General features: G+C 37.1%; 1 protein-coding gene across 1 annotated transcript; it reads left to right on the top strand.

Annotated features, from left to right (window-relative positions):
- Nucleotides 1–276: 276 nt before the first annotated feature.
- On the top strand, nt 277–12,713 carry CCT4 (chaperonin containing TCP1 subunit 4). The gene is made up of 14 exons (XM_043468853.1): nt 277–571; nt 3,001–3,053; nt 3,505–3,594; nt 4,529–4,637; nt 5,225–5,367; nt 6,470–6,591; nt 6,936–7,068; nt 8,027–8,166; nt 9,151–9,247; nt 9,330–9,440; nt 9,535–9,665; nt 9,835–10,069; nt 11,644–11,757; nt 11,983–12,713. Exons 1-14 carry the CDS (start codon nt 436–438, stop codon nt 11,995–11,997), a joined length of 1,629 nt encoding a protein of 542 aa, XP_043324788.1. The 5' UTR covers nt 277–435; the 3' UTR covers nt 11,998–12,713.
- The last annotated feature ends 2,633 nt before the right edge of the window (nt 12,714–15,346 follow it).

Below are 15,346 nucleotides of genomic sequence, written 5' to 3'. Positions count from 1 at the left end.
CCGACAAAAACCCAACCCACCCGGGAGTGACACTTCCAACTGCAGTTAACAGAGGGGTCCTCAGGTCCGAGGAGTGGTTAGTGGGGACATGAGGTGTCCCGCCACCAGCCTTTACAATCGCAGGTGGGCCTTTCTGCCTCCCCGGAGCTCGCTCTGCGCGCCCCCGCCCCAAAGGACCCCGAACCAAGAGCCCCGGCCAGTGGCCAGCTCCTCGGCGCTGGCCCCCTCACCCGGCGCGCGGCGGGCAGCCTGTGACGTCACGGCGGCGCCGCGCCTCCAGGAAGGACCCCTTCCCCGGCTCCTCCTTCTCCCGGCGCCGGCGCCGCTTTCTGGAAGCTTCGTGAAGGCGGTGGACGCTTACGGTTGGTCGCTGGTCAGCCGCAATCCGCGTCCATCCGTCCTTCCCAAGCTCACGCAGACCCATCTACGGTTGCCATGCCCGAGAACGTAGCCCCCCGGACCGGGCCGCCCGCCGGGGCTGCCGGGGCTGCCGGCGGCCGCGGGAAGAGCGCCTATCAGGACCGCGATAAGCCGGCCCAGATCCGCTTCAGCAACATCTCAGCAGCCAAAGGTATCGCTCCCCGGCCTGAGCCGCTGCCCTCCGGGCCTGCCTGTGCACTCTCACCCCCATCCTTGGGTGGGCTGTTCGTTCAGGTGACCCGCTTTGGGCCTCTCATAGAATAAGCTCAGTGCAGGGTTCCTTTCCTGTCCGCCGTTATTCCCGACCCCGAGCATGGAAGCCTTTGGACTGGCCCCGTTATGCGTCTTAGATGCCCATAATTTGCCGTCCCGGGGCGTGCTGCTTTCATCTTACTTAAGCAGCCGGGGCCCTCATGCAGCGGTCTATTGGTATAATGTTTGCATAATACTTTTCAGCCTTTTTGTTTTTATTAAAATAGGGAAATACTTTCTGGGTGCAGCTATTGAATTCGGGTAAACTCTCCTCACCTTAAATTGGGCCTGGGTCCATTGTACTGGGAGCTGGGAAACCGACCGACCCACCTTGTTTGAGAATAATTACGAGGCTGCGTTGTGCTTTGATTTCCTCTCTGCACGTACAGCCAGCAAATGGAGAAGAGTTTGACTTTTGGTGGCATTCAAGAAGTCCTGGGTTTCGTTCAGTTACTTTACTTCGTGGCTTTGTGAACTTTAACCAAAATTTTTTTTTTTAACCAAGGTTTTCTTCCGTATAAAATTGAGGATGGAAAAGTTCGCGTAAAAAAAAAAAGTTGTGAGGATTAAGAGACGTCGGGTTGAATTAGAAGAGTCTAGAAGCAAAAGTGAGAACAGAGGCTTAGAGTTCTTGTCCGTTATGTGTTTGAGTACAGGCAGTATTTCATTTGAGTTAGAGCATCAGGTGCCTGAAGAAATGACAAGTGACATCGGAAAGGTAGAGTGGGGCCAGGTTCTAAAGGCCTAGTGTCCTTTGTTGTTCTGTAGAGGGTTTAACACGACTCCCGCAGCTGCAGATTGTTTTTCAGTTTGATGGGATAATAGCTACCTTGGAGGGGTGCTGTAAGGTTTAAATAAGAGCATATGAGGAGCCAGGTGTATATGTATGTATACATACAGTACAGCCTTACATATATTTGAGTTATCTGTCCAGGGGACTGAGGGTATGGTGCTGCTACTGCTGGGAGAAACCAGGTACACTGAAGGAAGGATGGTGGAAGAAAAGAGAATAGATTCTGGTTCGGGCTTAAGTGAGTTGAGGACGTCAGAATGACTAAATGGTAAATTTAGGAGTCGTTTGAAAGTTCAAGAGTCTTTACACGGAAATGAAAGTTGTTTGATAGTTATCTAGAGAGCATAATTGAGGCCTAGATTTATTTCATTAGAAACAAGGTGTTAGATAAATTCTGGGGCCATGTTGGGGGGCCGGAAAAGCTATAGAATGCGGTAGATTTTCAACAAACAAGATAACAAGATGGGATGTTTACTTGGGCAAATTTGGAAACATCCCTGCACAGAGAATTGAAATTGGACAAGAGAGGTATGCATATAGGAAGAAAAGGCCACCTACTTGTAAACGTGACCCTCACATCTTAAGTGAGGAGAGCTCCTGGAACAGAGGGGCGCTACTAGACTGTCCGAGTCAGACAGAGCCCTGCAGACTGGTGGGAGAACTGTTGCCAGATGCATCTTCAGTGTAATTCACGGAGCCAGTTTTTTCTTTTGTTGACGATGTCAAAAGAACACACACACAGGTAGCTGTGGTAGTTGTAGTACTATTCAGCACAAGTCGTTTAACAGATAATACTGTGTACTTCAAACACTTTTGAGGAGGTAATCAGCAAAAAAAAATTTATTTTTTGAATAGTGTGTCTTTCTAGAGGCTTCCTGGAGATGACTGTAAGGGTGTTCTTAAAGTGAATTGGTCTGCTTGTAGAATCGTTGCCTTGTGGGTCCACTAAAATCACCTGAAAGGGTAATTAATGATGGCTGAATAAATAGGAAATGCAGCCCCCAATTATGAAATAATTAAGTAGAACTTAATTTTTTAAACTATACCAAATATTTTCTCTTATGCTTTTTAAGATTATTTATTGTTAACACAACCCACTGAAAGCATTATTCTAGTTGTGGAATATACAAAAGCAAATAGGGCCGTAGAATGTGCTAGGAGATCTAGCTTGTCCTGTTAACTGCTGCTTGTTTTGTTTCAGAGGATGGGGAAGTTAATGCAGTCCTCATTCAGAGCACATGACTGAAGTTATATTGATACTTATAGGAGGATTAGGTGGCTTCAAAATTTATTCTGCCATGTGCAGGGTACAAATGCTATGTATAGTGACTTTAGCAACAAAAAGTGAAGTGTCATACAATTAAAGGAGTAAAATAATTATTTCTGTCTTCAGTAGATTTTTAGGTATAGAATTTTCTTTAGCAAACACAGTGAATTGTTATGCACCTTATTCTAACTAGGACAAAATGATCATTTGAGGGTAGAAGAAATGCTTTTCTCTTTAAAGAGTCTTTTTTTTTTTTTTCTATTTACAGCTGTTGCTGATGCTATTAGAACAAGCCTTGGACCAAAAGGAATGGATAAAATGGTAAAAGGTTCAATCATTCATTACTTGCTGAGTGCTACTGCAAGCTCTCTAGAGAGGTTAAGATGTGCCGTTTAAAAAGTAAAGTGTTAGGCTTTGAGAGTTCAGAAAGAGATAGATTACTTTGGGATGAACGGGACCTAGTTATAATTCATGTTTTATGATGATTCTTTATAATATCTTTTGTATCCCTTTTTTAGTGTCTCAGTTCCTTCACTTTTAAGTAGGAAAAAACCCAGATATTTCACCTGTAAACTTGAACTGTTACTGCATGTTCTTAAATCATTACACCAGGGTAAGGGAAAACAATTTGAAATAAAGCATTATGCAAACATAAGTTAACTTCTGTACAAGAAGTATTAAAATTAGTAGAGCTTTTAGGGTTTCACATTAAAACTGGATAAAGAAAAAATTTTTTTTTGAAATACAACCTTTAAAAAACTATACTTTGCAGATTCAAGATGGAAAAGGTGATGTGACCATTACAAATGATGGTGCCACCATTCTGAAACAAATGCAGGTGTTACATCCAGCAGCCAGAATGGTAAGTGTAATTTTTAGGTGAGAGTTTTTTGGTTTTCTTTAAGTGTGTTATTTGATACTAGGTAAACAGTTAAATTTGTTTTATTTGATCACATGGTAAGTTTAAACATGGTGAAAGTTTTTCTTTTTTATGCTAATCAGGCATGTTTTTAGGATATGTTGTATGCCTAGCATTATGTTCTTCATTGAAAATCAGAACAAAACATGATACTCCTTTTCCACAGCAACGTGCCACACACATAAGGAAGAGAGAAAAACATTGTACTGTTAAAAAAAAAATTTGTACCAATTATTAGTTCAGTGGTTGTTAGCTGAAAGTAGAATTTTAATTGTTTGCAAAATAAATCTTGTGTTTAAACTTTCCCTGATACTTATTTTTAAAAACAACTTTTAATTCAACTACAAATCATAATGGTGATTCTAGTGTCAAGTGAGGAGTCAAAATATCAGCAAAAACAAATTCCTTAGAAATTCCTGTTAAAAAAATCCCTTTTGATTAGGCAAAGGTGACTGAAAATGAGTCAGGTTGTGCTTCATACAGGGTCAGTTTAGATAAACTTGGCCAAGGATTTCAAACTAACAATCTCCTCTTATCTGAATCCTGCACTTCATAGCTTCTGAATCTACAGAGTGCCCCTAGTTCTTGTAAGTAAAGGGGAAGAAAAACAACCTGTAGTCTGAACTGTAAATCATAGCTTCTTATAAAGTGTGTAAGTAGAATTTTGCATGCCACAAATATATAGGTCATCATTTTTAAAGGAAACCAAGGTGGACAAAAAATCAGAAGAAAAGTGTATTGACTCTTACAGTGCTGATAAACAAGGTCTATAAGTGAACATGATGGTGAGTGTCACTGATGTTGTGGAGTTAGAGATGTTACTGGGTTCTCATGAACCAGTTCTTACTGAGCAACTTGACATGTTCTGTTCACCCAGTTGGTGGAGCTGTCCAAGGCTCAGGATATAGAAGCAGGAGATGGCACCACATCAGTGGTCATTATTGCTGGCTCTCTCTTGGATTCCTGTACCAAGCTTCTTCAGAAAGGTGGGTAGGACATAAGACATGCTTTATTACTGAATAAAGGCAAAACTTATTAAGTAATATGAGATTGACAATTTAATTTGAAACAGCTAATTTTGCTGTGTTTATTATGTGGATTAAAAATTTTTTTGCTTCTGGGTCTCCCCCCACCCCTGGCTTTCCTTCTTTCCTTTTGAATGGAACGTCATAAAATTTTGCTTTTGAAAAATGCCTGGTTGGTGGTGTTACTAAACAGGCTATAGATGAGAAATGGGAGAGAACTTAGGATAGAAAGTAAGGATTCTTGTTTTGGTACATACTGCCTAAATGTAGTTTTGATTCCCCAGTCACTTACTATTATGTAGATTTGTAGAATCTTTGTAAAGTAAAAAGGTTTTAGTCTTAAAACACATAGTATGTAATTTTATCTATTTCAAATTAAATAGAAATAAATTATTAGACATATTGGCAGTTAAAGTTATTCAAACCATTATTAAGAATAATTTAAAATTTGACTGCTTTGATGTTGCAATGAACAAAGAAATTTTAAGTCATGTCAAGTATGAAGTTTATCTGTTATTATTAATTAACTACCCTTTCACAAATGACAGGGATTCATCCCACCATCATTTCTGAGTCATTCCAGAAGGCTTTGGAAAAGGGCATTGAAATCTTGACTGATATGTCGCGACCTGTGGAACTGAGTGACAGAGAAACTTTGTTAAATAGTGCGGCCACTTCATTGAACTCAAAGGTGAGACAAGCACAATGGGATCATTGTAAAAGTACAGTTAAGTTCATCAGGAACTGCAACTCTTATTCTGTGGTTTTTGATGCTGTTTAGTTCATAAATATTAACTCAAGAGTGGGTAGCTAAACTAATTTGCATAACTGAATTAGTTCAGGTAAAACTAACTCAGGTCAAGGCTTTTAGGTAAGTTGATTTTACAGATGGGAAAAGAAAGTGAAGTTAACTAACTTATCCAAGACCCACTAATGAGAGGTAGAGATGAGACTTGAACCCCAGATAGGGCTGCCCATCATGGTCCATCTTTTAACCATGTTGCTGTTTTTTCTTATCAAATATAAAGCATTAATGTTATTTTCCATTTCTCGGAAGTTCGTGTCACCTATTCTCTGTTATGTTGTGTGTCACATGCCCACTCCGTTCTTTTTCCTATTCATCAGTATTTTTTGAATGTTAAATGGAAATCTAGATCGTATTAGTGATATTAAGTTATAGTGTTGATAAATGTCCCCAGAACTAATTTAGACAGAATATCATAATGGTTACAAGCATTGGTCATAGAGCCTAGACTGCTTGGGTTCAGTGCCAGCTCCACTTAATTAAGCTGTATGGTTTAGATTTTTCATCGGAAGATTGAGTATATGAATGTAAAGTGTTAAAGCTACTGCATGACATAAAATTCATGCTCAATATGTTCTAACCATTACCTATTTTTATCAGCTCCTCAGCAATAGGGGTTCACATACATAACATCTGATCATAAATTCATTTTAAATATGAAACCTCAGCATAAAATTGTTCTTCTGGATTTCCTGTTGAATTACTAGTAATCTAGTCAGTCCTGACTATTAATAAAAGAGGAATGCAAACATATATTTTTATATGGTGACAGTCAAACTTGAGTAGAAAAGATAGTTTATATGTACTGTTTTCTTACATGTACTCCATGTGTATGCTAAGTCACCTCAGTTGTGTCTGACCCTTTATGTTCTCCACCCCACCCAAAAAAGTAATTGATATTACTTCTTGAATATCTTTATCATTAAAGAACTAGGACTTTCTCTTACAACGTTTTATGACACTAACTTTTTTTTCTTTTTAATGCTAGGTTGTGTCTCAGTATTCAAGTCTCCTTTCTCCAATGAGTGTAGATGCGGTGATGAAAGTGATTGACCCAGCCACAGCTACTAGTGTAGATCTTAGAGATATTAAAATAGTTAAGAAGCTTGGGTAAGCATCTCTAATTATAACTTTAATAAAAATTAATTTTCAAAGTAAACATAAGCTGTTTCTAAAATAGTTAAATGAAAAATGTAGATGAAAGTCATGTAAGTTTAGTTGTTTTATTTTCATCACAGCTTATATTAATGTGGAAATTTCAAGAATTAGTTTATATTCCCTAGTGATGGCAGACCAGTGGTGTGATCAGAGAGGTTCAGGAATGGGCCATTAATAAATATGAGTGAGGTTGAAGCACATTTTATCAGACTGATGATTTTTAATTTGTTTTTAGTCTGTTAAACTTGGAGATTTCCCTCCCCTCTTAACTGTCTCTTCATTTTTTTTTTTCTTAGTGGGACAATTGATGACTGTGAGTTGGTGGAAGGTCTGGTTCTTACTCAAAAGGTAGCAAATTCTGGCATAACCAGAGTTGAAAAGGCTAAGATTGGGCTTATTCAGTTCTGCTTATCTGCTCCCAAAACAGATGTAAGTAAAACAAAATGAAGTTATTCCTTAGGTGTTTGACTTTCTAATAACAAAGATTTTTGCTGATTATTATAAAAATAGAAAATGCGGATATTAATACTAGTGATAGAAAGCAAGGATTTAAAAATAATTAGTAAAATCAAGACAAAAGTATAAAATATTGGATGCCACATGTGATAAATTCAGTTTCAGTTGGCTCTTTATTGAAATTGAGTATTGACTTCTCAAATGAAGACAAATAATGATAAGGATATGTATGAAACAGTAAAATTCCGCTATGTGAAAGTGGGAGTGTAAGGGGGATTTCCAGATTCTTTGTCTTTATGTTTGCATAGTGGAACTTTTAAACCAGTTTGTTGTTTTTATCCCAAAAAGGTGATTTTTTTTTATTTAACATATTCCCATATCTCTTAGTGATAAGTACCATTCCCTAAAGGAGTGACTGATCTTTGTCACCTGATTCAGGTTTGCTCTTATTTCATTTTGTATTAGCATATAGGTTCCTGTTGAGTCATTTGTTTTGCAAATTTTAACCCGTATAAAAATCAGTGTTCTTTTATAGGTCTTAAATATAATAGTACTTGTCTTTAGTAATTGCTTTCAGCATATCAATATTTTTTAACCAGAGTCAAAGGGACGCAATTGAAGTTATTTCAGTAACATGTAAATTTTTATGAGAATTGACATATCCATGAAATAGGGTATCATTTTTACATATAATGATTTCCAAAACATTGTAAAAAATACCAGTAAGGTGTATAGATAAAAGTAAAAAACCTGAGTTATGTTTCAATGTATATTCACTTTTCTAGACTTTTTCTGTGTGTGTCTATGTAATCTCTAGTTTGGGGTGATTTTCATTGGATTTATACTATGCATAATATTTTCATTAAAATTCCCAGTTTTTTCTTAAGAACTCTTAAAATTCAAATTATTAATATGTTCTTTTTCTGAACAGATGGACAATCAAATAGTGGTTTCTGACTATGTTCAGATGGATCGAGTGCTAAGAGAAGAGAGAGCTTATATTCTAAATTTAGTGAAGCAAATTAAAAAAACAGGATGTAATGTTCTTCTCATACAGAAGTCTATTCTAAGGTATGGGGCATATTATTTTGTTCACCTGTTAATAATTGATTTTGGATCCCTTCTAGCAGTTTTTTAAGAAGCATTAGGGGTGGGTTAAACCACTAGAAATCTGGAACAGATCTGCATTTTAGGGCATTGTTGTATTCTGGTAAATGATCTAAAGTGAATTCCCTTCTTGTTACGATGATCTAAGTGTGGGATATAGGTCCTTCTTGACCAAGATCCTTACTATCAAGTAAAAAGCTACCTAATATAGCTAAAATTTTAGAGGTATTTATTTAAGCCATGCAATAGTTTGCCTTGAAATTTTAGAAGTTCTTTTGGGGGAAATTCTGGATAGTCCATGGATTGAAAGAATTCTCCAAAGTTTGAACTGATGCCTTCTTGAAGAAACTGATGTTTCAGTGTTTTCTTCTAATAGGTAGACACATTCTCATGTACTCTATATGTTATGCCAGAAAGTATTGTGGATCTCTTGATATAGACACCTTGTTGAAGAGTTGGAATACCTGGTTCTAAATTCAAGTTACATAATAGCTAGTAACCTCAAGTAAATTGCTCTCAAAACTCAGTTTACTTATCTGTAAAACAAGGGTACTGATATCTACCTTTCAGTATCAGAGGGTTGTTGGGGTGCGGGGGTCATTCCAGATAGTTTGTGTAAAAGTGTAAATTTGTGGGTCTTAAACATAATTTAGCATCATACTTAATTCTAAATTCATGAAGTATCAATTGTTAACTATCAGAACAATGATGACAATTACTTTTGTGTGTGTTATAAGTAGTGTCATTGGGGTACATTTTAAATATTATCCTTTAGAAATCTTATTTAAAAACTTTGAGCTCATAAACTTGGTCAAGCTGTTTAAAGCATCTCCTTTCACAAATAATTAAATAATTAGCCACTTAAACAATACGAAAACCCTAAGGAATTAAATAGCAAAATTTCTGTTCTAAACCAGTGTTGACGTAATCACTGTTTCTGTATTATAGAGATGCTCTTAGTGATCTTGCATTACATTTCCTGAACAAAATGAAGATTATGGTGGTAAAGGATATTGAAAGAGAAGACATTGAATTCATTTGTAAGGTAAAATATTCCTAATATCTGTATATGTGAAAATGTTCACTAGTCAGACATCTGAGTTTGTGAATGTGACTATTATTCCTAGACGATTGGAACCAAACCAGTTGCTCATGTTGACCAGTTCACTGCTGACATGCTGGGATCTGCCGAATTAGCTGAGGAGGTCAGCTTAAATGGTTCTGGCAAACTGATCAAGGTAACTATTAAAATTAAGTTTCTAGTTGCTTGGGATTTGGGGGTGTTTTTTTTAATCCTTCAAATAACCTAATTCCAGAGTTTGTTTACTAAAGATTACAGGCTGTGCAAGCCCTGGAAAAACAGTTACAATTGTTGTTCGTGGTTCTAACAAATTGGTGATTGAAGAAGCTGAGCGTTCCATCCATGATGCTCTCTGCGTTATTCGCTGTTTAGTGAAGAAGAGGTAATATTAAATTACTAAGTAATGTTTTGATCATTAAAACTTCCATATTTTGATTATTAAGATTTTAAAGATTTTTAGTATTATTGAAACTTTAAAGATTATTAAGCTTTTAAATAAATTATTATTTCTGTTGGATGAAATAAGCTAAAAATACATTTGTGAATTTCAGAGCCCTTATTGCAGGAGGTGGTGCTCCAGAAATAGAGTTGGCCCTACGGCTAACTGAATACTCACGAACATTGAGTGGTATGGAATCCTACTGCATTCGTGCTTTTGCAGATGCTATGGAAGTCATTCCATCTACACTAGCTGAAAACGCTGGCCTGAATCCCATTTCTACTGTAACAGAACTAAGAAACCGGCATGCCCAAGGAGAAAAAACTACAGGCATTAATGTCCGAAAGGTAATTTAGACTTTAGTTACTGCAGAAAATGTTGATTAATATAAAATACTAAAAGCTTCATAATTGTCTGTGGAATGAAGGGCTTTGTAATTAGAGTAACCTTCAATTTGGATACAAAACCCACAGGTTATTTAGTGTATGCTAGTAAGTGAAAATGAAGATGATGCCTTGAGTGAGAAGTAGTATTTTGTTCATTAACCCTGCCATTTTATGATTGTACAACTTTAAATCTGTGCTTCCGTTTTCTTGGTTGTAAAAACAGGGACTATTACTAGTTCCCTCATGGGCCTGTGAGGATTAAATGGATTACTAAACAGAAAGTTCTTAACAAAGATGCCTGGTGTGTAGTTAACCATTGCTTCTGTTGTGAGCACCAGCCTGGTGTAGTTACCTAGGGTAAACACACAGAACAGTAGTGATTTCTCCTGTTGTATTGTTTTACTAACGTCTCCTTTTGTTGAGAAGACAGGTAACATGTAATGGGAAAAAACAATGCAAGGTGATTTTTTTTTTTTTTTAATGGTAGAAGCACGTAGAACTCGAGGGCACTACCTGGTTAGGGAAAGTTTTAGGAAGCTCTAACTTTGGTTTGGTAAGGGAAAAAAAAGTTTCAGATGGGGAAGCAGTGATTTTCAGGTAAGAGGGACCAAAAAGTTAATTCATTTTGTCTAGAGAGGAGGGGATGTGTTGATCATATAATGGACTTTAAGATTGGAAAGACTGGATAAAAGCTAAAATGAAGAGTCTCTTGAGTTGTTGATGAATGGGTGGGGTGGCTGGGTGTTTGTTTTTTAATTCCAGTAGTTGGGAGTTTTTGTTTTTTGTGTGTGTTTAAACCAAGAGGATAAGGTGATGAAAAGAGTATCATTTAAGGAGGGTAGAAAGGAGACAGGATTGCCTATTAAGACCATCAGCAGTAATCGGTAGGATAAAGGTGAGGGAATAGTGGCAGTAAGAGTCTAAAAGTGGAAAGTGAGGATGATGTAAAGACCAGGTAGATTAGACTTGGCCAAATTCAGAATTAGCAATCAGATGATTTAAAACCTCATAACTTTTTTCTTTAATTGAGATAGTTGATTTAGAGTGTTAGTTTTGAGAGCTTCCCTGGTGGCTCAGTGGTAAAGAATCTGCCTGCCAATGCAGGAGACATGGATTCAATCCCTGGGTTGGGAAGATCCCCTGATGAAGGGAATGACAACCCACTCCAGTATTCTTGCCTGGAGAATCCCATGGACAGAGAAGCCTGACAGGCTATAGTCCATGGGGTCGCAAAGTGTCAGACAAGACTGAGCAACTCAATAACTATCTGTTTAATTTTTGCTAGTAATTTTTAAATAAAAGATACAAGGAATTGTTTTGGAGTTCAGATTGGGAGAGTCCAGCATTAATTGAGTTTTTCCAGATTTTAGTTGAAAAACAGCCTATAACTTAGGGAAATGCTTAGTAGAGAGGATCTGACTCTTGACTAGACTACAGGAAAACTAAGTTTGAAAGGCTTTGAGGTTTACTGGTAACCGTGTAGTTGGTGATGTGTATCATTATAAACACTAACAGCAGCTTGTACTGGCTTGCAGGGTGGCATTTCCAACATACTGGAGGAACTGGTTGTCCAGCCTCTGCTGGTGTCAGTCAGTGCGCTGACTCTGGCAACTGAAACTGTCCGGAGCATTCTGAAAATTGATGATGTGGTAAGTATATACAGGCTGTGAATTTCCTACAAGGGCAGAAAGGCATATTTTTGAGGAGTTGGGATGGGGGCAGTAAATGTTAGTTTGCTAGTCATCAGGGTGAAAACAGTTCATACTTCTAGTATTTTCTCGCCTATAAAAATAAGGAAGTTTGGATAACCACTGTAAACATCTTCCATCCTTAAAATTGTGTCCTTACAGGTTTTGACATTTTTCTCTTTTCAGGTAAACACTCGGTAATCTGGTTAACACTGGCTGACTGGCACGTGGCCACTAGTGGTGCAGCTGGAGTGAAAGAGCACCTTGGCATTCCTTGTTGTTTCTAAGATTGTTTCTTTTATGAATTTCTGGGCCTGGTCTTCCAGTTGGCATTTGCTTGAAATTGTATTGACACAGTTTAATGAAAATATTAAATATATGGTTTCAAAAAGCAGGTTAATTTATTGCTGTCTACTCTGCATTATTCCCACTCTCTCCCAACATTCTGTTATTTCTGATTCACTTGAGAAATCTGTGTGAGGAGGGAAAAAAGGAGTTAACATTTGTCTGTTAAATTCTTAAGGACTTAATGCTGGGTACTTTTAAGTTTTATGTTAGATTGTGGTTTTTGTTGTTTTTCTCCTTTTTGGCTGCGTGGCATGTGGGATCTTACTTCCCCGACCAGGGATCAAACCCACACCCCCTGCATGGGCAGCACAGAATCTTAAACACTGGACTGCCAGGGAAGTCTCCAGTTTTGTGTTCTTTAATAGAAATATTGAGAAGGAATAATGGCCCAATATGCTCATCACCCTGATAAACCCCCATTTTCAGTAATATATATGCTGTTTGAAAAGTTAACAGTAGAGAAAGACTGAAAAATGAACGTCTTTCTCATTCTTACCCCTTTTCCCAAGAACAACCACTGTTGTGTTAATTGGGATTCCTTCTAAAAATAAAAATATGCATATATGTAACAAATTTTGTTTGTATAAATCTTTTCTCTGGTTTAAAACATCTTAAGAGTACTATAAAATTTAACTAGTTCTGTCCTTGTTTTAGTCACCATCTAGTCAACTTATATAATCAACACCATCTAGTCACTATAGCTTAGTGGTCTTTTTTAAACTTGTCAAGCACTCCTTTATAAGCTTTCATGGCTTCTGATTGCCTTTGGATAAAGGCCAGACGTTTAAGGTGGATCACAAATTGAGCCTTACATAATCCATGATTACTTTCACCATCTTTTGTATTATATATAGAGTATTATGAAAGCAGTAGATGGGGGGGGGTGGTACTCGTAAAGGTTTTGGAGAACTTCAGCCAATCAGTATGAAGTTCCTTTGTATCTGACAACTCCAGTAGTTAATTAAAATGACTAATCTGGTAAGTGGTAAATTCAGATAAGTCTTTGGATGGTCTGGAATTTAATAGTTCAGTAATTATTTCTCTTTTTAGTGGGTATTAGGAGCTTGCTGTTGGAAAATAATCATTTTACAGCTGCCATAAAACAATGATTTATAACATAAAAACTTTTAAGTCAAAATACTGTAGCCAGAATTACTCACATTGAAACTTTTAAGAGTTATTCAGCACCCTTATGTGTGTCTGTGTCTTAGGCTATACCTGTGTAAGTATGTTTATATTTAAAATTTTGTAAAAGGAATGCTAACAAGACAAATGTTAGTCATTAAGTTTGATGTAAATTAAGCCACTATTTAGGGTTTGATTGGGTTTTACAAGTTTATAAAATTTATAAGTTAATGTTTTGGGAAGCACTGGTGCTTAATCACTGAAAGGCCAAATGACAAATCTCAAAAATAGTGGTCTGATAGATAATTCTAAAGCAATGAAAGGAAAATTATCCTGTTAAATATTTAAGAGGTACGCTTTTAAATAGGAAGGATGACTATCCTAATGAGACAAAGGTTTTGCATACTTTTTTCCTCTTGAGTACTATTTATTTTTTCACTCTCATTTTCTTTATTTTTTTAGCCACACCCCCATGGCTTGTGGGATCTTAATTGCCTGACCAGGGAACTCAGGCCCATAGCAGTGAAATCGCTGAGTCCTAACTACTTGACAGCCAGGGAATTCCCACCCTAGGTTTTCATTAAAAAACAGTTCACAGAACAGTATGAACACCCTATACCCTCCAACTATTGACATTTTGCCATGGAAGTCGGTTCTATAATATGATATATCCCTAAAATCTTGATACACAAAATTGTGCAATAGAAACCACAGGGCTTAGAGAAGAAAGGTGGTTGGAGACAACCCCGAGACTTCATCAACACAAAAGGAACCTGATCAAATAGTTTCACAAACAGTAAATGGTTAAGAATTACATTTACATATGCCGCTTGAAAAACACCAGAAAATTGAAGTGGCTGTTGGAGCTAATGTCATTGCAAAGTAGTAGAAGGAGGGTTATATGAAACCTAGGTTGCAACACTGGATGTATTGAGTTTGGCTTATAAAGGTTAACGTCTCAGGTTTTTGAGGTGTGTGTGAACTTCCGTGTGTCATGGGGCAGTTTGATTCATTCAGATGGATGCATTTTTGTGTATTCACATTTTTCTTGAGATCAAGCAAATGTGAAAAACATGTTGCTGAAGTTGTTCACTTCCCCACTCTAAAATTTCTTGTGTTTTGATGGTTTTGACTATAATGTATCAGGTGTGGACCCCTTTTTAAGTTTATTGAGCTTTTTAAAGGTACAGAGTAATAGTACCATCAGTATTGCTGAATTAAGATAGGGATCAAAGGTTCAGTTAGATACACTGAGTGGCTAGAAGTTGTAGGACAGAGTAATAGAAAACGAAGCTTTACAGAAATAGTTCCCAGAGACGTGTAGAGGTGTAGTCGAGTCTTTGAGTGTTTCTGTAAACACTCAGTAAAACTATATAGAGTTCACAGAAAAACCAGTGAAAAGTAGTAGGCTGAGTTTACGGTGGCCTTGGAATAGTTTAAATTCTTATTAGATTGGAGAAACCTTGTAATAGGGAATGAGTAGAGCCTTCAGAAGAGTACAGCCTTAATAGCAAGACTGAATTAGCCATAAAGACCACTCTGGACTCTTCACAACACAGGATATCTCTAAAGGATCAAACCAACCCCAAGCAACATCTGTATCTGACCAAAGCTTAAAATTCTTAAAGGATATAAATAGTAACAAAATTCAGTGTCTGGCATTCAACAAAAAAATCAGTAGTGTGAATGGATACAGAAGATATATATACAATGGGATACTACTTGACCATTTGCTAAGTGAAATAAGGGACAAATACTGTATGATATCACTTATATGTGGAATATAGCAAACTAGTGAGTATCACAAAAAATTTAGAATAATGGTTACCAGTGGTGAGAGAAGGAAGGAAGGCAATATAGGGGTGGGTAAGTAAGAGATATAAATTATTAGGTATAAAATAAGAGATACATTGTACAACAGCAATATAGCCAATATTTTATAATAACTGTGGTGTAACCTTTAAAAATTGTGAATCATTGTACACAGGTAACATTGGATAGCAACTGCACTTCAGTTTTTAAAAGGACATCAAAATATGAAAAGTCAGTCATGCAAGTAAAAGCACAGTTGAGAGTA

This window comes from Cervus canadensis, chromosome 5, assembly GCF_019320065.1.
Source record: "Cervus canadensis isolate Bull #8, Minnesota chromosome 5, ASM1932006v1, whole genome shotgun sequence".
NCBI lineage: Eukaryota > Metazoa > Chordata > Mammalia > Artiodactyla > Cervidae > Cervus > Cervus canadensis.
The sequence above is the reverse complement of the archived record's forward strand: the minus strand, read 5'-3'. Positions and strand labels throughout refer to the sequence as shown.